The sequence below is a fragment of the Dipodomys spectabilis genome, unplaced genomic scaffold (assembly GCF_019054845.1).
Source record: "Dipodomys spectabilis isolate Male_0828 unplaced genomic scaffold, ASM1905484v1 ptg000225l, whole genome shotgun sequence".
Taxonomy (NCBI): Eukaryota; Metazoa; Chordata; class Mammalia; order Rodentia; family Heteromyidae; genus Dipodomys; species Dipodomys spectabilis.
In genome coordinates this window covers 1,449,279-1,477,041 of record NW_024870902.1, presented here as the reverse complement: position 1 = coordinate 1,477,041, position 27,763 = coordinate 1,449,279, and the positions used below count along the sequence as shown (strand labels likewise).

Sequence of the window (27,763 nt, the reverse complement as noted above, 5' to 3'; positions counted from 1 at the left end):
TTAAAAACAGAAGGATCTGGAGCCAGATCTGGTCTTAGCCGTGCAATTATAGGCAAAAGACATTCCCTAAGTGTTCTTAGTTTTCCTCTGTACAACTGAAGGCAGCATCAGGCCATCTGCACATGTGTATACCTTGAAACACACTGACATTCCTCACAGAATTTCATAGCAACAGATGACACAGAATGTGAAAGACTTAGTAGTAAATAGTCAATAAGAACATGGCACTAATATTTAATTACATGCATTGTTATTTGTATTCAGAAATGTGCCAAACAAGCTCACTTTCTTTCACTTCCAGTAATGAAATAGGAACATCTTCACAAAAAGTGAGACAAAATAACACATTGCAAGATAAAGCATTATGGTTAGATAGTGCCAAATGTCTGGAGGACTAGAGAGCTGGGATGTGGCTGAGCACATGGGAAGCTCTGGGGTCCACTCCTAACATCACCAAAATAGCCCCCAAATTTAAAAAAGAGAAACAGGAAACAGATTTTTCAAACTACTTGTGGACTAAGTACCAATGATTTTACAGCTTTTATTTTCACTTGGCAAATTTCTTTCATGTGGTGAGTGTATGTGTGTGATGTATGACGTGTTGTGTGTGATACGCATTGTGTGATGTGTGTGATCTGGATGTTATTGGTGTGTGGTGTATACTGCGACGTGTTGTGTGTGTTTTGTGTGATGCATTTATGTGTGAGATGTGTTGTGTGCTATGTTAGATCTGCATAAAATGATATGCAGTTTGTGTATAGGTGGTTGCGTGTGATGTGTGTTACATGTGATCTGTATGTGATTTGCATGTGATGTGTGCAGTGTGATGTGTGTGGTGTGTGATATATGTTACATGTGATATATGTTGTGGGTGATCTGTGTGTGATGTGTAGGCAGTGTGTATATACTTGCATGTTGTGTGTGATTTGTGTGTGTGTGTGTGTGTGTGTGTGTGTGTGTAGGAAGCCCCTAAATTTGCACTTACCATCTTATTTAGAGCACGTCTATGAACTGTTTGCGCATCACAGGATTTTGTGCACATTACTTCTAATCCTTGTTACTCATCTAAGATCAGGCTGATGACCCATGTTTTATACTTTAGAGTCCAGAGTGGTAGCGTGTCCATGTTCAGGCTGATATGTACACTGGAGCCACATAATTAGGATCCAGATCTTGTCAATCAACTTTGGAGTAGATTCTCTTGCCACTGTCACCTGTATTTGGTGGCTCTAGCACTGGTGGCTGAGAACAAGGCTAATGGGCAGATTCACTGAGGCAGAACTGGCATTGTTAATACTGGATGGTTCATGCGTCCGGACACACTGACAATATATGTTTTTTTTTTCACAACTAAGAACATGTTCAACAGCCAGAAATTCTATACATAAACATAAGAATGGGCAATTATGCTAATTATAAATACATATAATCATACATGCTATCGAGTAAAGGTCTTATATTAGTAATCCACATGAATGTACACTTCATAAAATACCATGGAGGCTGGTGACCGCAAGGGAGTGGTGCGCTGTAAGAGATCTGCTACATTTTTTATTTGGTTTTATACTTCTTGGAAAAATGGAGAAAGATTTGCTCTTCAGACAAGATTTTGAGACAAAATATTAACATAATTTTCCTCCCCTTCTTTCCCCTTTCTTCTCCTTCCCCCTCTCCCCTCCCCTCTCTCCTCCTCTCTCCTTTTCTTTCCCCTACCCTTTCTTTCCTTCCTTATCCCTCCTCTCCTCTTCTCCTTTTCTCTTCCTTTTCTCTTTCTCTGTTGAGACAACGTCTCACTATGTAGCCTAGGCTGACCTTAAACTTGCAATCCTCCTACCTCAGCCTCCAGAGTGCTGGAATTAGAGGCATGCCATAGCACCCCTTTCACATGGTTATTAAAGGAATAATATTTCCTGTGGCTCCAACAAATGTAGACGTTTGGCCAAATGCCATCACAGCAGTTGCCTCTGAGAGTTGACCTGGGAATGGATGTGCTAAAGGAATGCTGATGGCTGACTTCTGCCATGGTGCACCGCCCTCCTGGACTAGCTTCTATGAGAAGGTCCCCTTGACAGGCGCCATGATGAACTGCACGTGGCCTGTCAAGCAATGTATGTTGTGGATGACAGCTCTGTGAAGATGAAGATTTATTTACTTTCCAAGAATCAATTTTTCATTTGTGCCCTGCAAGCTTATGAAGCTGCTTTGAGCTTGGATAACAAAACACACACAACAAACTTTAGGACACATGGACCTTTCTTGAACCTGAACCCTCCTTGGTTCTCCAAAGGCTGAACTCTCAGTTAGGCCATCTGATTCCACTGAATGAATGAATCCACATCTCAAAAAGAGGTGTGGTCAGTAATCAAGTTTTTTTAATTTTAGAAACAAACTTCAATGAATTAAAGATGAACTAATAAGTATACTCCCCACTTTGATTCTTGGCTTATTAACAACTTTCTTGTGATGCTTCATTTTACATAGTTCATGTAAGGGAAGTCAGAACAAAAGCATTTGTCAGTCTACTTGGTATTTGCATAATCAAGCAAATGTTCTCTCTTGTTGTTTCCTTCTAGTTCTATAGATTGTATTCTATAGATTGTAATTTCTGCCAATACAAACAGGCCCGCCAAGAATAAAAGTAACCAAAGCTCTCTTTTCAACAATGCTACAGTTTTGGCTTTAATCTTTCAAGAATGTTATTTGACAGTCTCTATCAATTAACGTTTTCATTGGCAGTAAGACCTTATCAGGAATTACTGCACATCTAACAGAGACAAATTGAAATATTTCAGGTCCTATTTGGGCATGAACGTGACTATGTAATATTATTTAAGAATTGTTGCATATTAAGCTGGGCATCAGTAGCTATTAAGGAGGCTGAGGTCTGAGGATCCAGGTTGGAAGCCAGCCCAGGCAGGAAAGCCCTTGAACCTTATTACTCCAATTAAGCACCAAAAAACCAAAACCAAAAAACCCCACAAAAAACAGAAGTGGAACTGTGGCTCAAGTGGTAGTGTTAGCCTTGAGGAAAAAGCTCAGGGACAGTGGACAAGTCCTGAGTTCAAGCCCTGGGGTCAGCATGCACACACCTTACTTTACACATTACTTCTTATTGATTTTGACATCTCTGGACTCAGAATCTGAATTTTTTTTTTTTTTGGTCCGGTCGTAGGGCCTGAACTCTGGGCCTGGGCGCTGTCCCTCAGCTCTTCAGCTCAAGGCTAGCACTCTACCACTTGAGCCACAGAGCCACTTCCCGCTTTTTTCTTTTTTCTTATGTGGTGCTGAGGAATCAAACCCAGGGCCTCATGCGTGCAAGGCAAGCGCTCTACCACCGAGTCACCTTCCCAGCCCCAGAATCTGAATTTTAATCATCAGAGAGGGATCCCCTTGAGCAGAAAACCTCTAGAATAGTATCTTCAAGTGCTCTTAAAAGTTGAAGTTTTAAATCATGCTACATAGTTGATTAAGAACTATTAAACAAGCTGACATTGGAAAATGAAATTCAAGTACACTAGGGTACCAGCAGGAAGTAAGTGACATACTCAAAGAATCACTTGTAGTTAATGTATTTGTGGACTTAACAATAGTCTCAAGGAAACCAGGACATTATAATGCAGTACCCCAAACACCCAGGGATGAAGTGCAGGAAGCTCTTACTACCCTGAGGCCTAGAGATGCAGGAAGACAGTGAGTGTATATATGGAGCTTAACAAGAGTTAAGGTACTAGGGGAGAGAGGTAGACTGCCATGAGTTATAGCTCTCTGCCCAAAGAGCCATGCACACCCAGCAGGGAACCCCAAACCCTGACCTGCCCTTTGCTCCTTGAACTCGTACTGGAGCTTCTTGTTGGCCAAATCCAAAACCAGGAGCCCAGTCAATGTGGTCCCTAGAAACCATTCCTCTTTAACACTCAAGGGAAGAAAGGGAAAAGTACTGGAAGGGTAGATGGAAATTATTCAAGCCAGCCTTTTACCACAATTACATAAGATTTCTGCATCCCCTTGCCATTATTCTACTCCTCTGAAGTTTTCTTCTAGGTGTTTATTAATTTGTTCTTGCATGTCTTTCTGTTGTTGAATCTGATGCCATCCTTACAACTTGGCACTTTTCATTCTTCTTTCATTATTTTTGCCAGTATTGGGGCTTGAATTCAAGGCCTTGAGTTCTAGCATAGTTTTTATTTTCATTCAAGGCAGGTGCTCTACCACTTGAATCACACCTCCACTTCTGTTTTTCTTACTGGTTAATTGGAGATAAGAGTCTCACAGACTTTCTTGCCTGGGCTGGCTTCTGACCATGATCCTAAGATCTTAGTCTCTTGAGTAGCTAGGATTACAAGTGTGAGTCACTGGGGCCAGGCTTACTGTATTTTTTTTGCTGGTCCTGGGGCTTGAAACTCAGGGCATGGGATGCTGTCCTGAGCTTCTTTGTGTACAAGGCTAGACTCCACCACTTGAACAACAGTGCCACTTCCAGCCTTTTCTGAGTAGTCTATTGGAGGTCAGAGTCTCACCAACTTTTCTGCTTCAGATGGCTTCTAACTACAATCCTCAGATCTCAGCCTCCTGAATAGCTAGGATTTACATGTGGGAACCATCATCACCTGGCCAGCCTTACATTTTATTTGAATGGAAACAATTGTTTTCAGGCTGGGTTTAAAGATATTTTAAATGTAGAATGACTATTTTCAACACGTGATCAATTTAAACATCTAATATCTTTCTTCTGGCTTCTTCTCATTGATATACACTTTCCATTTTCCCTGTCTTCTTACAATGATAAATTAAATGACCTCATTCAGAAATGTGTGTGTGTGTGTGTGTGTGTGTGGTCATGAACACTGTTTACTATTAATAGGCTTATAGGCTAATAAGTGAATGAAAACTCAGGGCTGATTTCCCAGTTTGCAGATTTATTTCTCTTTGTCTCATAGATGGTGGTGTGGTTTGTACAAGTTGAGTGATTCTGTTCCTCCTTTTATTTTTTGCTTTCCCCAGATTCGAAGCCAGAGCAAAGCCTCTGGATCGGGACTGTGTGAGGGGGATGAAGTTGTGTCTATCAATGGCAACCCTTGCACAGACCTCACCTACCCTGAAGTCATCAAGCTCATGGAGAGCATAGTGGACTCCCTGCAGATGCTGGTGAAAAGGTACAGCCCTGGGCTGGAAGTAGTCTGTTCTCTTGAAGCTAGGCGGGAACAGCGAGCTCTCCTATTGCATCTAAATAATGTCATTTATGACAGACTTGGTAAGGCGCTTTGTAGAAGATCAGGAAACTTAAACAGAACTGCCACAGCACTTGAAACATGGCCACTTCTGTCCAACCGAGCTTGCTGATGGAGAGTTAAAGTACTTTAGTTCCAAGTATTTCCGGAGACTGTTCAGTAGATGGAGCACAATCTGATAATTCCTTCTAACATTAAGATTTTCTGACAGGTCAGGTTATTCAGTTATAGCTTCCAGATTCGCAGATGAATTAAAAATGTTGTGTTACATTATTGGCCTGTACTATTTTCACAAAGGATACCTAGGAGATGGGACAAACAAAACAAAACAAAAATGTTCATGATAAATGAGCATTTTTTAAAAGCTTAAAAATCTCAGATTTATGCTTTCCATGACCTCCAATGGAATCAGTACTTGAGAACAGATAAAAACATATTATTAAAAATCTTCACTCCAGGACAATATAATCAATATTTGAGCTATCAAAAGCAAATCATAGTGCTGGTAGGCTGAGATCTGAGGATGGTAGTTTGAAGTCAGCCTGAGCAGGAAAGACTGTGAGACTCTTATCTCCAATCTCCCGAAAACTGGAAGTGGAGCTGTTGCTCAAAGTGGTAGAGCACTAGCCTTGAACAAAAAAGCTCAAGGGCAGCCAGGTACCAGTAGCTCATGCCTGTAATCCAAGCTACTCAGGAGGCTGAGATCTGAGGATCATGGTTCAAAGCCAGCCCAGGCAGGAAAAGTCTGTGAGACTCTTCTCTCCAATAAACCACCAGAAAACCGGAAGTGGCACTGTTGCTCAAGTGGTAGAGCACTCACCTTGAGCTGAAGAGCTGAGGGACAGCGACCAGGCCAAGAGTTCAAGGACAAAACCTAGGTCTTGAGTTCAAACCGCACAATAGAAAAAAAAAAGTCAATCTCCAGGCCTGGCACTGGTGTCTCATATGTGTAATCATAGCTACTCATAAGGCTGAGATCTAAGGATAGAGGATTGAAGCTACCTTGGGTGGGAAAGACCATGAGACTCTTTTTATCTCCAATTAACCATCAAAAGCTGAAAATAGAGTGTGGCTCAAGTGGCAGAGCACCAGCCTTGAGTGAAAAGCTAAGGGACAGTACCCAGGCCCTGAGTTCAAGCTCTAGTACTGGCATGCACACATGCACACATGTGCATATGCACGCACACATATACACACATACACACACACAGAGCTAGTGGCTCATGCTGTTCAGGAGGCTGAGATCTGAGGCTTAAGATTCAAAGCCAGCCTTGGCAGACTAATCCATGAGACTCTTAACTCCAGTTAATCAGCAAAAAACCAGAAGTGGATCTGTGGCTCAAATGTTGTAGAACACCAGCCTTGAGTGGAAAAAAAACAAATGAGAGTGTAAGGCCCCGAATTCAAGCCCCTACACAGGCATTAACACACATGGAAAAGCAAATCATTTGTGCATTCAATCTCTCCAAATACTGCTATGATTTAAAAATACAAAGGAGAACTTTCAAAGGTAAAAGTAAGGACACAAGGTTGAGGGCAATCATAAAAAATGACACCGTCCATACTTTTACACTGTACAAATCCAGGATACTCCATCCATACTGATCTTGCAACTTAGGCCTAGCAGGGATCTCTCTCTCTCTCTCTCTCTCTCTCTCTCTCTCTCTCTCTCTCTCTCTCTCTCTCTCTCTCTCTCTCTCTCTCTCTCCCCCTAGACTCTGGGTTTTAAGTCTCTGCAGAAATATTGCATAGAGAATTAAACCTAAGCTAGTCACTCAGTAGGATCCCATTTCTACATAAACATGAACTTACAAAGACTCAAATCTTGTGACAAGAAGAAAAATTTAGCATCTTCTTAGAACCCCACATCTAAACATTTATTCACCAAATGCTTGGGCTCTTGCTTATTTATAAAGCTGCCATTTGCTCTTTGAAGGAACCCAGTGAGGAATGTTGGCAAGTAACAGTTCTACAGAATCACAGCCATCATTCCCTATAAATCTGTGAAGTATTCAAAGATCACCATGTTTGAGAAGTTTCAGTCATCTCCAAAACAGGGAAAACAATCTTTTCTATTTTATTCCCTCTGTTTTTTTTTAATGTCTTAATGAGGCCAATTTCTCCAGAACACAGTTGTTGTCCAGGACATCATCTTCTAGTTCTTGTTTTGATTATGATGGCTATCTCTGAGGAAATAAAAATAATGATTAAAAAAAATCCCTGGTGGTTTAAAAGTTGAGTTCCAGGTATCTATTTACTTTCTAGAACAAATAAGCTAGTTCTCTACTACATTGAATAACTAGAAACATGGTCCTTATCATCATTATCCTGGGTATTTTTGATTCTTTAAGAAATAAATCATTAATTAATGGGATTCAATATGAACTCTTCCATTAAAATCATCCCGAAGGCCACCACCAGCCTCATCCTCATCACCTATACCCTGGAGATCTGAATGTGGCTCCCTACAATTAATGTTTTCTCTCCCTTCCATCCCTGCTGGCTCTCACTAGAGGACAAGTGTTTGACTCTTTCTGGATTAGTGCCCAAAGATAGATGAGGAAGACTATTTTTAAACACCTCCCCTTTCATTCAAAGTCTCTTATCTTAAACTTTATTGAAATGATAAGACATAAAAATAGTGGTCATAAAACTATGTTGTAGAAATGGTGTGTTCTTGTAGAGACTACAGTGAAGTGAGTGGTTAAAGATTTAATATCATCTCTCTCTCATCTATGTGGGGCTTTTATGCTTCTTATTCATGTATATACATTTTAATTCAATTGTGAAGAGATCTTAATGCATGTGATTCTGGGGCTTAAACTCAGAGTCTGGGTACTGTCCCTGAGTACTTTTGCTCAAGACTATTGCTCTACTACTTGAAACATAGCTCCACTTCCAGCTTTTTTTGGTGGTTAATTGGAGATAAGTCTCATGGACTTTGCTGCCCAGGCTGGTTTTGAATCCAGATCCTCATATCTCAGCCTTTGAGTAGCTAGGATTACAGGTGTGAGCCACTGGTGCTCAACAAAAGATCTTAGTTTTTATTTCACGCATTTGGCTGCATTCTAGTATATACCATGGGAATGAATTTAAATCACTCCCTTGGCTTGATTATTGCTGTTTTACGTGATTCTAAGTGATTTGATCTATTTTCCTCTCAAGGTCTTTTTAGATTTAAACTCTCTGATCTTTTGCTTCCCTCAGATTCTGTTTGACAGAGTGTATTAATTGTTTCCTATGTAAAGATGGTCCAACTTGCTATCAAAAACTCTTTGATGCAATGTTTTAAAAATATCATATTACCAGGAAGCATTTCAGAGTATCTTTATAGAGAAAAGATGTGTTTTGTTTGACTATTAATTTTTGTTTTGTTTTGTCAAATGGAGCCAAAAGCAAACTTAGGGAGTAAACATTTTGAACCTTGGTCAGAAATTGTACTTCCACATGAATTGTAGGGTAAATTTCATCGAGTAGGAAGAAACAGAATTCCTTTCTTGGGTGAGTGATTCCTGCCTTGGTTTGGAGGGACAAGCAGCTATGACTGCTTTAAAAAAAATAAACCAAGAGCCAGTGGCTCACCTGTAATCCTAACTACTCAGGAGGCTGAGATCTAGGGATCAAGGTTCCAAACCAACCCAGGCAGGAAATCCAGGAGACTCTTATCTCCAATCAATCATCAAAAATGCTGAAAGCAGAGCTGTGGCTTAAGTGGTAAAGCACCAGGTGTAAGCAAAATCAACCCCAGGGACAGTACTCAGGACGTGAGTTCAAACCCCAGGACTGGTGCATGTGCGCATGCACATGCGTGTGCGTGCACGCACACACACACACATCCAAGGGTGAAAAATGAGAGTGTCTCCTATAGCTGTTTTAGTAACTGCTGCTTCTCTTCTAGAAGCATTTAGATCTTTAGAGAGAAGTTGTTTAACTCTTAAACTGACATTGCTTCTCACAAACCCAAACTAGCAAAAGCTGCTGTGTATGATTAAGTCTAAATGAAAAAGGATTGTGGTAATCTGGGCTCCAAAGGGGAGAGATAAGGGAATAGTTTGCCTTCAGAGATCTGAATAGGAGAATGCTGGAGAAGTCTCATTCCAGTAGAAGGGAAGAGATCTCAGTTATAAATACTCCATGACTTAATGGCTGAGTGCAGCGTGGAAAGCATTTCTCTTTACACAGAGTGCCAGGCTAGGGTCCACTTGTTACCACACACATGCCTAGTGGAGCTTTAAAAAAACAAACCTAGCTTCTATTTCATTTCTTTCAAGAAGGCACAGCCTGTAAAAGGATTATTGAATTATCTGTAATTTAATCTTGGTTTGAAGCTGTTGGGTTTGTTTGGGTGACTTGAAAAACGTCTAGACCAAAATTTATTCCATAAATGTTTTGTCACCTTGTAGCAAACACAATGAAGTGGCAATATCCAAATCACTTAAAAAATAAAAAAGAAAGGACATTTGACTGCACCCTGCGCTTATTAAAAAAAAAAAGTGAACTTAGGATAGAATTAGGCTTCAAATATTTTGTAAATATTTCTGTGTGCTTTAAAGAATAGTTTATCGGAAAGCTTGTGTGTGTGTGTGTGTGTGTGTGTGTGTGTGTGTGTGTGTGATGGCACTGGGGCTTGAACTCAGGGCCTGAGTACTGTCCCTTAGCTTTTTCTGCTCAAGGGTGGCACTTTACCTACTTGAGCCACAGCTCCACTCCTGGCTTTGTTTGGTGGTTAATTGGAGGCAAGAGTCTCACAGACTTTCCTGCCTAGGTTGGCTTTGAACCACGATCCTCAGATCCCAGCCTCCTGAATAGCTAGGATTAAAGGTGTGAGCCACCAGCACCTGGCTATTTGAAAGGGTTTAATCACAAGAACCCATTTTCAAGTTATGTTGTACTACAGTGGACACAGAGGGAACATATTGATTGTATCATGTATTAAATATCATAAATGGCAGGAAACTCTCTTTAGCTTCACTGTCTGGAATTGTTCTTCTGTCTGCAGACCATCTAGTGGAATAAGCGAAGCTTTGGTCTCCGAAACTCAGAATGAACCCCAGGAACAGCTCCCACATGGGGACTGTGTGGAAAGGACGACCCTACAGATTCGCCCAGCCATCCAGACGCAGCACGGGGAGGTCTTCACCACCACCTCGGTCCAGGGTGGGGCTCCCCTAGCTGAAGACCAGAGAAGTGCTTCCAATTGTATCAGAGACATAGAAAAAGAAACAGATCTGAGCCACCAAAGGGATCCCCAAATGCTTGACTCCCAGGAAGGCTATTTGGCTGAAGAAACCATCCTGAGGGAGAAGGCAGGAGCAGGCCCTGTGGTGGAGCTACAGCTGTCACTCTCTGAGGCAAGACACAAGGGCAGTCAGGGCCCTGGAGTGGCTGTCCAGGGAGCTGAAAATTTAAAATCTCCTGACCCAGACTCTAGCTTCTACCATGAGGAGGCCTTGCACATCAATTCAGTGACTGCTCATGAGAAAGCAGACCCTTCTCTGAGGTCCAGCAAGATCATCCAGATTTCCAGTGGCAGAGAATTGACAGTGATCCAGGGAGAGGAAGCTGAAGATGATCTGGGACTGGCCCGTGTGGAAGTGATCTTCGACTGCTCTGACAGACAGAAGGCAGAAGGGCGCAGGCTGCAGGCAGGAAAGGGGTGTGTGGTTTCCCCAGTGGAAGGAGGGCAGTCAGAAGCACCTCCTTCTCTGGTCTCCTTTGCCGTCTCATCAGAAGGCACAGAGCAGGGAGAAGACCCACGCTCCGACAGAGATCATAGCAGACCACACAAGCACAGAGCTCGGCACGCAAGTAAGTCCTGTCCTGGGTGGGTGCCTAGCTATCAGGGCCATTGGTCATTTAAGACATTTTACTGATGCTTTGTCTGCATGAATTGTGTTTTGCTTGTATCTTTTCTCCTTATGTCTTTATTAACTTTGTAAGCAATGAATTAATGCAAAAATAACCAAAATGAAATTATGGAGAATATACTAGTTTGTGAATGGAACAGTGGATTGAAATATCCTAGTAGATTTACTTTTTTTCATGAATTTTTTGTTCTCCCTGAAGGCTCAAGAAAACAATATGGTCAGTGGGCCTTTTTGATTGTTTTCAGAATGCTCAACCATTTCCTGTTAAAATAGCCTGACAGAGTTTTATCCCAAGTCATGTGGATTCTGACTTTAAATGGCAAAAACAGTTCATCCTGCTACTTGAAAGAGTATTTTAGAGGCAGACTCCACCACTGATATTAAAAGCAGACCTTCGTTTTGAACAAAACCCCCTTTGCAGCTTGATGATGCTTGCAGAAATGAGTTTGACAGACAGGGGCATGTGTGGTTCTGAGCAGTTACATGATCCTAACTGTTGTATAAGTCTGCACCAGACTGCAGAGTGTTTCAACTACCTTCTAGACATAGACAGCCATCTCCAGGCATTCAAATGTCTCCCCCCACTCACACAAAAAAATGCCCTGGAATTTAAGACTTTTTGTGGCAGTCTGTTGTAGGCTCCTGAAGTGAGCTGAGGAACAGGATGAGGCTTGCAGTTAGCTGTCATGATTTGGGTGTTTTCTTGTATGTGCATGTATTTTTTTTTCTTTTACAAATGGGGAGATTTTATTTCAGGATGTAAAGGCCCTTGAATGCATGAATGGTACACATTAGCAATGAACTTGGTTATTCAAAGTAGCCAATTAAGCCTTCTAGCCCATCACAATTGCTTTCAAAGCATATTTTTAGCATAACCATCTGTAGTTTTATTGGCAAGTACCATCAATCATTCCCTATCCTTTAAGCATCCGAGGGCCATCTTCACATTTATAGCATATTAAATAAGAGTATTAAGACAGCATTCACGTATTTTAAGTGTTGGCACTGAAATTAGCAACAACTGTACAACTGTGACTGTCAGTTTAATGATCAGTTGTATAACACTGGTCAAAAAGTGGTCACCTTCAGTAAAGTGAGCACATTTTTAGTATTTCCTCCGCACAGAATCTGATCACCAGGAAATATCAGTAGCTTTGTGTTAAAATTATCTTCCCTGATATTATTCTGAAAAATTTAAACTTTAATAAAAATGTTCTTTGTGGCCACAAAATGCTGGCTTTTCCTGAGTTTCCATTCAACTATCTTGAAGAGTTAACATTTGTGGATCATACTTATTAAAATGTGTTTATAATTTTACTAACATGGATATTTATAGTACTAAGATGTGACTATAATTGATTGATGCTATAAATTAATTGACCACTATTTTTTTTTATCATATTAGTAAAAGAAATGTGTAATTTTTATTACTGTATGATGATAAAGCTAATGTTTCAAACAACCTAATTACTGCATCAGTTTCTACACCAGTTGAAAGGACCTTTATATGAAAGGTCATATAAATTTTAAATTTTCTCAAGATTTATACTAATTCTTACTGCCATTGAAATAACATTGTATTCTCAAAATAGCAAAATATTTATAAATTCTAGACAAATTTGTAGCTAGTGTTCATTATACAGATTCACGATATCTAGCATTTTGGAGTATAACTAATTAGTAATTTAGTACCTTGGGTTAACTCAGTGTTCTGCTTTAACATTAGTTCAGTGGCTCTGGAAGAAATATTTTAGATTGTTGCCAAATTGAAATAAAAGAAGAAAAATCCTAAGTAGCTAAATTTATTACACTAAAATATTTAAACATTTTAATTTTTTCCCCTTGAGGCATATCCTCTCTTCGTGTGTGTGTGTGTGTGTGTGTGTGTGTGTGTGTGTATGTGTGTGTGTGTTGTGTACTGGTACTGGGAACTGAATTCAGGGTCTCACTTGGCTTTTTCACTCACAGCTGGCACTCTGCCACTTGAGCCATAGCTCCACATACTCCCCTCATTTTTAAGATGCTTAGAAGTCATGAAATACTGATTTTTTTTTTTTTGTCGGTTGTGGGGCCTGAACTCTGGGCCTGGGTGCTGTCCCTCAGCTCTTCAGCTCAAGGCTAGTGTTCTACTGCTTGAGCCAAAGCGCCACTTCTGGCTTTTTCTGCTTATGTAGTGCTGAGGAATCGAACCCAGGGCCTCATGCATGCAAGGCAAGCACTGTACCACTGAGCCACCTTCCCAGCCTGACATTATTTTTTTTAAATACAGAAGTTCAAAATACATCTTGATTTTTTTTCAGAAAATACAATGTTCTTAAATTATGTTCTTATCCACTCAACTTGTATCCTATTAACTGGCATTTTCTAGTTTAATTTTTATCACTGAAGTATAAAAGGTCACAGAAAAACAAATGTAATACATTCTAATCAGCACCTAGAATGGAAGGTATTCACATGAATAAGTGGAAAAAGTGTTATTATATATTGTTTAATGTAATAGAAATAGAGATTCGAAAAGAAATAGGGCAGGGGGTTTAAGTGCTTAGTGGTTTTGTGTTCAGCATGGGCAAAGACAGAGATTCAATATCCAGTACTAAAAGAAACAAGAAAGGAGAAAGCGGGAGAGGCAGAAAGGAAGGAAGGAAGGAAGGCGGGAGGGAGGGAGGAAGAAAAGGGAGGAAGGAAGGAAGGGAGGAAGGAAGGGAGGAAGGAAGGGAGGGAGGGAGGAAGGAAGGGAAGAAGGAAGGAAGTGAGGAAGGAAGGAAGGAAGGAAGGAAACAAGGGGAGGAGGGAGGAAAGGAAGGGAAATAAAATTGTATTCCTTCAAAATCCAGTGTTCAATTATAAGCAGTTTTTCACATATGCTTTTTCAAAGCCAAGGGGCATGAACTGTAGGACTGCCATGGAGTCTTCCTTGAATGTGTCCGCTCAATTCGATTTCTGTGCTTCCCCTAGGACTCCGGAGGAGTGAAAGCCTGTCCGAGAAGCAGGTGAAGGAAGCAAAGTCTAAATGCAAAAGCATCGCCCTCCTTCTGACGGATGCCCCCAACCCCAACTCCAAGGGGGTGTTGATGTTTAAGAAGCGCCGGCGGAGGGCCAGGAAATACACGCTGGTCAGCTACGGCACGGGAGAGCTGGGGAGGGAGGAAGAGGAGGAGGAGGAGGAGGGCGACAGGGAGGACGCCTGCGAGGTGGCATTCCTGGGCGCCAGCGAATCCGAGGTGGATGAGGAGCTGCTGTCCGAGGCTGAGGACGACGGGCCCCAGGTGGTGACCTTCGACTGGGATTCGGGCCTGGTGGACATCGAGAAGAAGCTGCACCGGGGAGACAAGATGGAGCTGTTACCCGACAGCACGGGCAAGGGGGCCCTCATGTTCGCCAAGCGCCGGGAGCGGATGGATCAGATCACCGCGCAGAAGGAGGAGGAGGAGGAGGGCGCGGGGCCCGGGCCGGGCCGGGAGGCGAACGCCGCCGCCGTGCAGGTGGACGGGCTGAGAACCGTGGCGTCCTACCAGAGGCAGGACGAGGCCTCGGTGCGGGTGCGGGGCGCGGTGAGCACCAGCTACGTGCAGCTGGGCCGCGGGGCCGGCCCGCTGCCCCAGCAGAACGGCTTGGTGGCGGCGGCGCCCGGCCTCCCGGAGCCCCCCAGGGCCGTCCCGATGAACAGGACGGCCAAGCCCTTCCCGGGCGCCGGGGCCCCGCCGGCCGCGCCCTTCGTGCCGGCCCGCAGCCCGACGAGCCCCCGCGCCGACTTCTTCCCCGCGCCGCCGCCCTACTCGGCCGTCACCCCGCCGCCGCCCGAGGCCTTCTCCGGGGCTGTCTCGAGCCCCGTGGCCGGCCCGCCGCCGCCGCAGCCCCCGCCGTGGCCCCAGCCGGGACCCTGGGCCCAACCCGCCTTTTACGACTCGTCGGAGCGAATCGCCTCCCGGGATGAGAGGATCGCCGTGCCCGCCAAAAGGACGGGCATCCTGCAGGAGGCCAAGAGGAGGAGCACCACGAAGCCCATGTTCACCTTCAAGGAGCCCAAAGTCAGTCCCAACCCGGAACTCTTGTCACTGCTGCAGAATTCCGAGGGCAAACGGGGCGGCGGGGCCGGGGGCGACTCCGGGCCCGAGGAGGACTACCTCAGCCTGGGCGCCGAGGCCTGCAACTTCATGCAGGGCGCCTCCGCCAAGCAGAAGACGCCCCCGCCCGTGGCCCCCAAGCCCGCCGTCAAGTCCCCCCCAGCCTCCCAGCCGGCCACCCCCATGTCTCCAGTCTGGTCTCCAGGACCCGTGGCTCCGACCCAACCTCCTCCTGCCTTTCCCACGTCCAACCCATCGCCAGGCCCAGTGGCCTCCGCCATCAAAATCGCCCAACCGTACGCTCCCGTGCGGCCCGCCAGCGCCCTGAACCTGTCCGGTCCCTTCAAAGGCCCGCCAGCCGCAGTAGCCAATCAGAATTACACACCCAAGCTCGCGGCGACGCCCCCCGCGGGGCCACCCAATGAGCTGCCCGGAATGAGCGGGAAAGGCGCCCAGCTCTTCGCCAAGAGGCAGTCGCGCATGGAGAAGTACGTGGTGGATTCCGACACGGTGCAGGCCCACGCGGCGCGTGCGCAGTCTCCCACGCCGTCCCTCCCAGCCAGCTGGAAATACTCCTCCAATGTGCGGGCGCCCCCGCCGGTGGCCTACAACCCGATCCACTCTCCTTCCTACCCGCTGGCTGCCATCAAGTCCCAGTCCTCGGCTGCACAGGCCTCCAAGATGAGCAAGAAGAAGGGCAAGAAACCCCTCAATACTCTTGATGTCATGAAACACCAGCCGTACCAGCTCAATGCGTCCTTGTTTACTTTCCAACCTCCAGATGCCAAAGAGAGCCTTCCCCAGAGGTCACCGGTGAAGGTCAGTGCCGCCCCAGCCATGAGACAAGCGCTTCCTCCCCGGCCCGTGAGCGTGGGCTCCCCCACGAACGCGCAGGCCTCGTCGGTGTACTCGGTCCCGGCCTACACCGCCTCGCCCGCCGGCTTCGCGGAGGCCGCCTCGCCCGCCAGCGCCTCCCCCGGGCCTCCGGGCCTGCCCACCTCTCCCAAGCAAGAAGCCGCCTCTTCCTCTTATTTCGTGGCGCCGAGGCCCAAGTTTTCAGCCAAGAAAAGTGGTGTCACAGTTCAGGTGTGGAAACCGTCGGTGGTGGAGGAGTAATCACCACACCGGGTGTCTCGCTTTGCTTTGAAAGGAATCGTTTGCAGTGTCCCCGCCCTCCACTCCTGACCCCCAGTGCCTAGCAATCCCTCAGCTTCATTTCAGACAGGCCACCACCCAATCTGGGTCCAAGAAGTCTATTTTTTTAGAGTCAAAGAAAAAATGCAACTCAGATTGATTTGAACACATTTCTCTAGTTTGCACATACCTGGGGGCATCTCTCCACATAGATCCGCACCATTATATTAAGGAAGCCAGAAGTTTAGGATTTTTGCTTTCGCCTCAGGAAAGACAGTGATGACTGCTAGCAACTGTTAGGACACAGCCTTTATGTAGTAATGTAACAGCTGCACTCCCAGGGTGAAAAGGTTCAAAGGTACTGCAAATATAACATGTAGTGACGGACTGACTGAGATTCCTTTTTTTTAGATTTCCTTTAAGTCATGCTTTATCTTTATTTACTAGTATTCACAGAATTAGAAACGTATTGAGGATGGGGGTCTTTCAACCTCAGGCGCCTATTTGATACTATAGAGAAGGTATTCTAAGGACTGTGGGAATGTATAGAGTTTAGTATGAAGAGGATCTTGATAATTACTGAGCACTTACTATGTATTTAACTTCTTGTCCGATGCTCTTACATATATTGATTCATTTCAGAAGCCACTTAAGGTAAATAGATTAGGGCAAGAGAGGTAATCATCCTTAGAGATGGGTTTTTCATTCTCCCTTGCCAGTTACTTCAGGAAATAGGTGCGCACATCTCCAATTGCCAATGAAAGCAAAGGTTTGATTTCTGCAGCTGAGGCAAGTGGTAGGGTACAGCATAAGAAAGTAACATCAAAAGGGGGAGCGGTGCTCAGAGAGGCAAACTCAGTTATCCTTTTACTTTGGGAAATTGCATGGCTGGGATGAAAGGGGTCCTGACAACAGGACATAAAAGTGAAGTGCAAGGAACTGAGTCAAAATGCACAAATGCCATAGGGTGAAGATACCGAACCAGTTACCACCATGTTGGAGTGAGCTCGCAGACTTTCTTCCCGTGTGTTTGCTTTGGCTCCTGATGAGTGCTTCTCCTGCTGTTCCTTGCAATTCTATTCTTGCACCTTTACTTCTAGTGTTTCTATTCGATGGACCAGAATAATTCAGGCAAGGTTACCTTGTGAATTTGGATGGGTCACACGCCATGTCGTCACTCAGCTGGCTAGGAAGTGAATAATGTTACTGAAAGTAAACCTGAAGACCTTTCTCATATCTATTTTAAGTCTGAGTGAGTGTGACCGTCCATGGAAAGTATTCAACATGAATTAATTGCGACAACCTCAAAGCGCTGATGATGGCTCCAAGTAAAGCTACCTACTCTAGGCAGTAGGTATGTATAGAGACCTCTAGAAAAACACTTGCCTAGTTAGGTGCCACTTTAATCCTCTGCGAATACCTGTATTCCTGCTCTTTTCCTGCTGTCACTGTCAATCTGCTATGTTTTTCACTATCCTATTAAAATATTACTTTCTTCTTTATCTGTTCATTGTAAAAATTTTTGTTAAAAGAACTCTTCTTAGAAGAACAACTCTATCCTAAGCTATTTCTCTCATTCCTCAGTTTCCTTTTTTTAGGGGGGCGGGGAAGGAGAATCCAATTCTTCATATATTGCAAAACTACCAGACTTACACATTTCTAAAAGATAACACATAAAAGGAGAATTCAGTCAACAAAAGGCCAATGGGACTGAGTGGTATTTTGCTTTTTTCTGTCTGAACACCCATTGAGTTTGGTGTTAATACAATCATACTCAGTAGTTTAGTCCTGTAGTTGCCTTTTGGGGATATAAATTCAGAAAATTAATGCAAGACGAGAAGTTCAGCATATCATTAAGTCACCCTGTTTCCTGCAAAGGAAGACTGATAGGTACTGTGCTTGCATTGTTTACTAATAGAATAATCAAAAAATTTAACTTAGATGGAAGCAGGAAAGACCATTTTATAATTTTGCACCGTGTGTGTGTGTGTGTGTGTGTGTGTGTGTGTGTGTGTGTGTATGCTGGTCCTGGGTCTTGTCTTGAACTGAGGGCCTGGGGACTGTCCTTGAGCTTTTGTGCTCAAGGCTAATCCCCTACCACTTTGAACCACAGCTCTACTTCCAGCTTTTTAGAGGTTGATTGGTGATAAGAGTCTCACAGACTTTCCTGCTCAAGCTGGTTTCAAACTGTGATCCTCAGATCTCAGCCTCCTAAGTAGCTAGGATTACAAGCATGAGCCACCAGTACCTGGGTAATTTTGCATTCCTAATATAGCATTTAAGCTTGGCATCAGTTAGAGGACAGACATAGAACACACATATAGTAGCCAATTTGAGATCATGGGTTCCAAAGCATCCTGGGATGATAATGAGCCAGGGGCATTTCCAGTTGCTCAGGGTTTGTGGTTTGTAGGAATGAGAATAGTTTTAAATGCATTTCCTGATGGACAGGTGGCAGTCTTAGCCAAGCCACTATTTGGAGTTGATGACCAAAGACACAACTAACATGACTGTGTTCTCGTCATCCAGGGCCTGTTTGGAAATCCCAGGAGTGTTTAAGAAATGTGGTTGGCATGAAGGTACAGCAGCTACAGTTTGACCAGAAGTTAGTAGCAGAAGGACCATAGAGTCCCACTCGATAGAGGAAAGGGGAAAAATTCTCCACGCAACATCCACAACAGATGTCTCTCCCTGCCCCCCTTCTCTTTGTCTGAGGGATACAGGAAGTGAGATGGAGGTGTTCACCAACTCCCTGGAGTAAGAAGTTTCTGTTCTTCTTTTCACCCCTCCAAGGAGCTATAAATCACTTTTTAGATGGCAATAGGATAGGTGTGGCAGGCAGGAGGATTTGAACCAGAGACAGAAATGTCTTCTCACTGGACAGAGTACCAGCTCTATCTGACTGGAATGTAGTGATGAGGCTATGGGTTTGGTTGTTGGGTTGCTTGTGGAGCCTGGGAGGCAGTTTATGTTGAGTTTTTTAGCACCTTGCCCCTCCCCTTGTTGTTTATTAGTCTGACTCGTAGCTAAGGCCCTTGTGGCGTCAGCCGTAACGTGCTGATGCCTACGTCACCTCAGGTGCCCCATGCACAGCACTACGAGGAGCCCAATGCGCTTGTTAGACACTGGGATGGGCCCAGCATGGTAATCACACTCACTGAATTACCGCAGGACCTTAGGCAAAATTGTCTTTTTGGTTTTTTACACATTAATAATGTCTCAATCCTCTCTTCCTGGCAGAGTATTGTGCTGTCAGGAGGTGGGACAACACAGAAGATTCTAGAAGATAAAGGTGATCTGTGAATATCAGAACAGTGTTCTGCCATTGAATATCAGAACAGTGTTCTGCTCTAGGGCACATCAAATCAGGGTCAGTCACCGTGGGAATCTGAGCTATGCCACTTTTAATCTTAGGACATTGGCTATTTTATTTCTAATATTTCAATAATAAATATCACTGACTTTGAGAGACAGTCTCTGAATTTAGATTAGCTCCATGGGTGGTATAAAGCACACATTTTTAGGACTGTGTTCTGCAACGCACATTTGAGTGGTTATCTTAGAACCCATTAGCCATTCTTTTATGTGTGTGTGTGTGTGTGTGTGTGTGTGTGTGTGTGTGTGTGTACATATAGGTATATATATATATACATACATGTATGTGTGTATATATGTATATACACATACACACAGACACACACACACACACACACACACATACACACATGTATATATGTATATATAAAACACTGGTTCTGGAGCTTGAACTCAGGGCCTGGGGTTTGTCCCTGAGCTTTTGTGCTCAAGGCTAGTGCTCTACCACTTAAGCCCACAAATCCACTTCTGTCTTCGGGGGTGGGGTCAGTTAATTGGAGATCAGAGTCTCACAGACTTTTCCTACCCATGCTGACTTTGAACCATGATCCTGAGATCTCAGCAATTATGAGTGTGAGCCACCAACGCCCTGTTAACTTTTATACTTCAAAATATATCTAGTACGCTTGCTCATGATAACAAGTGTCAACTGTCTCATCTCACATGAGCTCTCTTCACATAATCTTCGCAAGAAGCAATCCTCACAAACCCTAGTGAAACCAATCCAAGTTCCAGATCATTTCCTAACCTAAGCACAGGGTCATTCAACTCCTCTAGACAGGGCTGACTGCTTTCACTGTGGGACAGCTGGGAATTACCACACAGCTTACATTCTAGCAACAAGAGTCAGCTCTGAAATGTCAGAAATAAATGATCTCATTTAAAGGGGGATTTACATCCCCAGGAGCTGTGTTTCCTGCTGGCAGCCACCAGGTTAAGCAAGCTGAGAGTTAGTCTGCTGCTGTCTGTCAGCCATGCTAGTCACTGACCAGGTGGCTGTCTCCATAAACCTCTTCAGAGTAAAAGAAGCCATGTGGCTTTTGGTGCCTGAGTTGAATTTTTTAAAATAAAATCTCTTTACATTATTCCAAATAGTTACATATTAAAGAAACTTCAAACTTCTGCTTTCATGAGTCCTCAAGATCTGTGGTGCCATTCAATGAGTCACCACCAACCAGGCAGGAAAGGGGTATGTGTGTATGTGTGTGTGTGTGTAAGTGTGTGCACACACGATCATGCAAATCAATACTAGAGGCCTTGCACTCTTGCTTGTTTTTTTATTCAAGACTAATGTTCTGTCACTTTAGCCACACCTCTACTTCTGTTTTTTTTTTTTTTTTATTTCTCATTAATTAGAGACACAATTCTTGGAGATTTTTCTGCCTGAGCTGGCTTTGAACCATGATCCTCAAGTCTCAGCCTCTTGAGTTAGCAAGGATTACAGGATTCATGCCCAGCAGGAAAAATGGTTTGAAGTCATAGGCATCAAAAGTGATAAGCTTTCTGAAAGGCTTGAAATGCTTCTGGTAGGAAGTGTGGAGGGCAAGGTCATTATCTTCTAAAAGCAAAATGGTTATGTTTTCTTAAAAATATTTTTTGTTAAAGTTCGTGAGAAAAGTATGGCAACGTCAACAACTAACATAGCATTCCCAGAAGCACTACCCTTTCTCTGGCCTCATGTCCCCATATCATAGGCTCTAGGGGATGGAGGCCTGGGTAACCCTCCAGAGTGCTGACCAGGCAGCAAGTCTTTCCATGAGGGTTGGCCTCGGACCATAAATCAGACTATTAAATTCCCACTGGGCCCCCAAACTGGACAAAAACAGTAGGAGCCAGTCTCTGTTTATCCTTCTGTAGTCCTGACAAAAGAGAACTGAAATTAAAGCTCACAATTCACCATGTGCTGGATAAATCTTGTGTCAGACCCATCAGGAACACAGATTATTTCATTTAGATTTTATTTATTTATTTCTTGGATTATCATGAAGTAGTTGTACAAAGAGGTTTCATTCCAATTTGTCAGTTTGCGAGTGCAATGCATTGACCAATGTCATTCTTTCCCTCACTGATTTTTTTAAAAAATAGAATGTGCATATATGTACAGTAAGCTACCCCTTGTTATCCCCAAATTACAGAACTACTCAGAGGGAATTAACTGAATGAAGAGAAATTTAATTAAAAGTAATCAGATCTGAGGCTGAGGAGGTAGCTCAGTGGTAAAGCAATTGCAAGACTCTGTTAGATCAACACACACACACTTAAACATTGCTCAGCCTTCTTATTTCCTGAAAGGTTTGCCAGCTAATAAAGCACTCCTCCAATATAAACAGAGGAAGTCAGATTTCCACAAGTCCCATAATTTAAGTGAAATCTCTTTTTGATACAAATAATTTTTCTATTTTTTCACTTCATTTTCATTTAAAGTCCTCATATTTATCTTTCTTTGCCCCTGACTTGACTTGATTATCTAATTTGGGTAAGCTTCACGATTATTCAAATATAAGTTCAAGGTCCCCAGTCAAATTACTCCAGAGGGCTGCTTCCCATGGCCCCTCACTCCTTTACCTGCTAGAGTACTCTAGGGCAATCCTGATTCTACAACTTCTATTCTTTCAGCTCCTCTAGAAGTAGCACTGATATGAATACATTTCAAAAGCAAAGCACTATAATTGGCCCTGGAGATGAAGATAGGTACACATTGTAAGAATCAATAGGGTTCTTGGAAGTAAAAGAAAAAAAACAGCACCATGTTTCACTTTACTTTTTTTCATCACGTTTCATCACTTTGATAGTGTGTGCACATGCATGTGCGACACACACACACACATACCTAGGCACTTTCCCTGAGGTTTTTTGTTTGTTTTGGCTAGCTCTCTACCATTTGATCCACACCTCCACTTCCAGCCTTTGCTGGTTAATTGGAGACAAGAGGTCTCACAGATTTTTCTTGCCCAGGCTGGCTTTGAACTGAGATCCTCAGATCTCAGCTTTCTGAGTAGTCAGGATTATAGTTGTGAGCCATCAGTGCCTGGTTAACTTAGATACATTTAACTGGGGACACATGTAGTTTCCCCATTTCCCCAGCAAACCCTCAGTGAAGTATTCTGGCTCACCTGAGGATGATGAGTAGAGAAGTAAGTTATGGAAGCCATCCAGCCTGCTGGGGGCACAAAGGAAAGGTGGGAGGGGAGAGGAGAAGTTTATGAATTGAGCTCTTACTATGTACCAGGGAGGATGTCAAGTATTTTTATATCAGCTATAATAATAACTGATACTGAAAATAACTTCTAGCCCAGAATAAAGTAGAATATCTTTCTTAGGTTATCTCTTCTGAGCAGTGGTCCATACAAGACATCTTGTCCCCATTGTATGGATTGTGAGGTCCAAATGCTCATTTGGAAGAAATAGATCGTTATAGTTCAGTCTGCCTCCTGCATTCCTTACTAATTACACTGCCATTTCACTAGTAGATTCTCGAGAAAGAAAGGTCTTTTCTCACCTAACAGAAAAAGTATCTAATCTCAAGCAGGTGAAAGCCTGTGTCCCACCATCAGCTGTCTTGTGATTGGTGGATTAGGGTGAGATTTAGGCCTCTGTCTGATGTCAAATCTGGGCTGGCCAATGGAGCCACCTGGTTTCTACCGAGTCTCACTGGGATCCTGCCTGTTAGTGGAGTCCAGGTTTACCTGCTTGGGCAGTCTGTGTAGTTAGATTTGATCACCCGGGTGACCTGAGAAAGGACTATCATAAGAAAAACAATCCCTGAGAAAACAATAACCATCTGTCTTAGAAGTTAATTAAACAAATCAAAAAAGACAGCTTTGACAGTGATTTTGTGTGAGTTTTCCCCAAATTGTTTTATTTGCTGATTTCAAGATGAATAGATAAGATCTCTGGGCTAGGAACAAGAGAGGGGACATGTTATAGAAAAATAAAGTGGAATCAACGTCTCTAAAGAAAGGGCTCCACTTGGCTGGATGCCATTCCAACTAAATATAATTCAAGGATTCTTCTTATTAAGTAATACACCAATACTGAGATTGGCTTATTAAGGAACCACTATTAACGCAAGGCATCTCAATCCGAATAATTGTGAATAGAATAACGCTAACGGAGTCACCAGTTTGTAGTGTTTCAGAGAATACCTACAAGCAAGTTACCTCCCTGCTGCGTCACACTCAACCTACATGGGGTCTCGAACCCTTCCTGTCCCCTGGTGTCCCACCCGCAGATAACCCCTCAATAGTCTTTTCTGTCAAAGACTTCTCAGAAAGGAGATTGTTTTTTGCACCTCATGTTTCCCACTAGTATTTTTTTTCTCTTAACCTATGCCTCATCGTTATTTGGAAAACATCTCCCGAGGAATGCTTAATAGAGTATTAAAAAAGAGAAAGTGAAGGTTCTAGCTCAATTGCAAAAACTCATTGTGTTTGCAGAGATTCCAAAACTTCATATGTCATCCTACAGCTACTAAGGGGGTGAGAATGAGGGGACTTACTATAAATGGGGTGCCGTGGTAAGTCCTGTATCAATGTTAGTTCTTTTAGATATCACAAAATATCTGAAGTATGACATGGGTACTTTATCATCCACGTTTAAGATTAGAAGGAAGAGGTAAAGGGAAGAGGAGGATCTGGTTTAATGTGAGGCTGATTCACAACCAAGGATCCACTGTGAGATCCCTGGAATAGACCTTCCTCTCCAGGTCCCAAGAAGACTTGTTTGTAGTGGAGGAATTGCTCATCCAAGAAGATGAGTTTTATATGTCTCGGAACTGACTCAAGAGTTACACTAAGCTAAATGCCAGTGGCTCATGCCTATAATCCTAGCTACTCGGGAGGCTGAGATCTGAGGATTCCAATTCAAAGCCAGTCCAGGCAGACTCTTATCTCCAATTAACCACCAGAAAACTGGAAGTGGTGTTGTGGCTCAAGTGGTAGGACACTAGCCTGGAGCTGAAGACCTCAGGGACAATGCCCAGGCCCTGAGTTCAAGCTCCATGATTGATTAAAAAAAAAAGAGTTTTATTAACTCTCCAGTAAAAACTGACTGAAAAAACTAGCATTTGGTATTGCCCAATGACAGACGAAGATAGCATATTAGAATGCAGGAAAGCTTTCCATCTTTGTTTCCATCGGCATACTTGCTTAGAACTTGGTGAATGGGAAAAGGAAATTTGACATTTTGCTGGTTTGCCCTGAATGAGTGTCAACACTGCAATACAGCAAATACTTCAAAAAGCTGCCCCTTCTAGGTAGACTCATATAGAACCAGAACTGGGTGAATTTCTAAGGTAGGTAAAGGAGAAAGAGAGATTACAGATAAAAGTAGGGGTGGGGGAGAATGTCCAAATGGAAGTAACAGTAATGAAGAAAAACATTTCCTAAAATTTATACATTAAAAATTATAAATTGAAAAAGGCACGATGACAACAGGAAAAAGATTACCACTTCTTTTCCGTGTGTGTGTGTGTGTGTGTGTGTGTGTGTGTGTGTGTGTGTGTGTGTGTGTGTGTGTGTGTGTGTGTGTGTGTGTGTGTGTTGGTACCAAGCTTGAACTCAGGGCTTCATACTCTTGCTTAGTTTTTCTTTTCCACCCAAGGCTGGTACTCTAACCACTTGAGCCATACATCCACATTCAGCTTTTTGCTGGTTAAATGGAGCTAAGAGTCTGAAGGACTTTTATTTTTTTGGCCTGGGCTGGATTTGAACCTTGTTCCCTAGGTTTCAGCCTCCAAAATAGCTAAGATTACAGGCATGAGCCACTGAGGCCCAGAGTTCATTTAAGAACTCCACATACGGGCTGGAAAGGTGGCTCAGTGGGAGAGTGCTTGCCTTGCATGCATGAGGCCCTGGGTTTGATTCCTCAGTACCACATAAGCAGAAAAGGCTGGAAATGGCGCTGTAGTGGTGGAGTGCTAGCCTTGAGCTGAAGAGCTGAGAGACAGGGCCCAGGCCGAGTTCAGGCCCCACGACTAGCCAAAAAAAAGAACTCCACATACAGTGGAGTGTGCCCTGAACAACTCAAGGCACAGGTAGCAGAGCTGAGTGGGGTGTGGACCAGTCCTGGGAGTCACTAAGCCCATGCTCCAGCTGCTCTGTGCCTCAGTCCCTCAGCCATGACTGAAGATAGCAGGTACCTTGCACAAGCTGTGAAGCTTCTAGAAATCGGTATACATTATATGTATACAACAGCGTTTGGCATGCAGAAAGTACTAGTCACATGTTAGATATTAATATCCTTAGAGAGATATACTTGGTAGACAATATTTCAAAAATTCCAATGAACAATTAAACAAGTTCATTCATATGAATCCCAGTTTGAAGGACTTACCACTACCAAGGCAGAAGCAGTTGTCCACTTAAACCTTGTATCAGCATCAAAATCTATCTCCAGGAAAATTTACAGACAGCTTTGCTTCTTATTTACCAGTAGGGATTTGTGTGTATGTGTATGTGTGGTGGTTGGGGGGTGGGGGGGTGGGGAGAAGGGGCGGGCGATTGTGATGCCTGAACTCTGGGTCTGGGCGCTGTCCCTCAGCTCTTCAGCTCAAGGCTAGCGTCTACCACTTGAGCCACAGCACTACTTCCGGCTTTTTCTGCTTATGTGGTGCTGAGGAATCAAACCCAGGGCCTCATGCATGCAAGGCAAGCACTCTACCATTGAGCCATCTTCCCAGTCCCCTACCATTATGGGTTTTTATTTTGGGGGGGGGGAGTGGTGGGAGGGTGTGGCTAGTACTGGAGCTTGAACATGGGGCCTCACTCTCTTGCTTGGCTGTTTTTGCTCAGGACTGGTGCACTGTCACTTGAGCCATAGCTCTACTTCTGGCTTTTTGCTGATTAGAGATAAAAGTCTCCCACACTTTTATGCCCTGGCTGGCTTTGAGCAATGATCCGTAGATCTCAGCTTCCTGAGTAGCTCGATTTGTAAAATGAACCTCCAGGTTCTGGCACTTTTTGCCTTTGATGAAAACTTTGTGTTTATTTTGTATTCAGACTGCTTGTCAATTGTTTCCTGCTGTGCATTTAGCAAAGATTTTAGCATACCAACATGAGACAGAGATACGGAATGATTTTTTAAAAATGATTGTAGTTGTGGAGAGATACTGTTATAAAAGTGTAGTATGTGCTGGGTGCCAGTGGCTCATGCCCATAATCCTACTCAGAAGGTTAGATCCAAGGATCATTTGAAACTAGCAAAGGACAGGAGGGGGGGGGGAAGGGAGGGGAGAGGCAGAACAACACATTCTGTAAGACTCTTATCTCCAATTAAGCACCCCCCCAAAAAAAAACAAAAAAGCCAGAAGTGGAGCTGTGGCCCATGTGGTAGAGTGCTAGCCTTAAGCCCAAAAGCTGAGGGACAGTATCCAATCCAGGTCCTGAGTTCAAACCTTAGGACCAACAACAAGAAAAAAAAAAGTGCTGTGTGGAATACTTAGCTATTGAAAGGAACTCTTATGGGGAAGGGCTTGCAAACTCAGCCTAGTCAATAAATGGGATATTTATAAAGATATTCATAGTTGCTATCCCGAGTGAGCTTTCAGTAGGGGATGGCTGAACTCTACTAGGCCTGTCTCACAGAAGTGGGGGGCTGTGGGCCACCCATTGCCTGAGAGATCACCCCACTTCTGCAGCCCTGAAGCACTAGGGCCCTGACACCACTGGGTGGCCTGGGGTGAGGGGTGGGGCACTGCCCTCCAAATCTGATCTAGGACAAAGGGTGGGCAACCTGGCCTGTTTAGAGTAACTGATCCCCTGCCTGAGAAGCAGGGCCACTTTCCAAAAGCAGAAGGCATGAGACCTCGGCCTTGAACACAGCGAGTCCCCTCTCCCAACACAGTTCCCAGAAGCTGACCAAGTGATACCCAGATGGGCTTCACATTCCAGCCCAAGGAATTGCTGTGCATTTTCTGGTCCTTGTACAGTCTTTCTGAGTCAGGAGCAGACGGCATTAGGACTGGCCTTGACAAGGGGGAAAAATAAAACATCAAAACAAGTTGAGATTTTGATTTTTGGGGGGTCAGTTTTAGGTCTTGAACTCAGGGCCTGGGTGCTGTCCCTGAGCAATTTTGCTCAAGGCTAGCACTCTACCA

The 27,763-nt window shown here is 43.8% G+C and overlaps 1 protein-coding gene across 3 annotated transcripts in view; it reads left to right on the top strand.

Annotated features, from left to right (window-relative positions):
- Synpo2 (synaptopodin 2) overlaps positions 1 to 27,763 on the top strand; it is a 139,509-nt gene that overhangs the window by 94,932 nt on the left and 16,814 nt on the right. Inside the window, exons 2-4 of one of the 3 annotated variants that reach the window (XM_042697602.1) lie at positions 5,002 to 5,153; positions 10,228 to 11,036; positions 14,051 to 16,245. In XM_042697602.1, the coding sequence (XP_042553536.1) occupies positions 5,002 to 5,153; positions 10,228 to 11,036; positions 14,051 to 16,245 (3,156 nt within the window). Of the gene's footprint in view, positions 1 to 5,001; positions 5,154 to 10,227; positions 11,037 to 14,050; positions 16,248 to 27,763 lie in introns of all 3 variants that reach the window. The other 2 variants (XM_042697603.1, XM_042697604.1) reach the window with 2 other exon arrangements.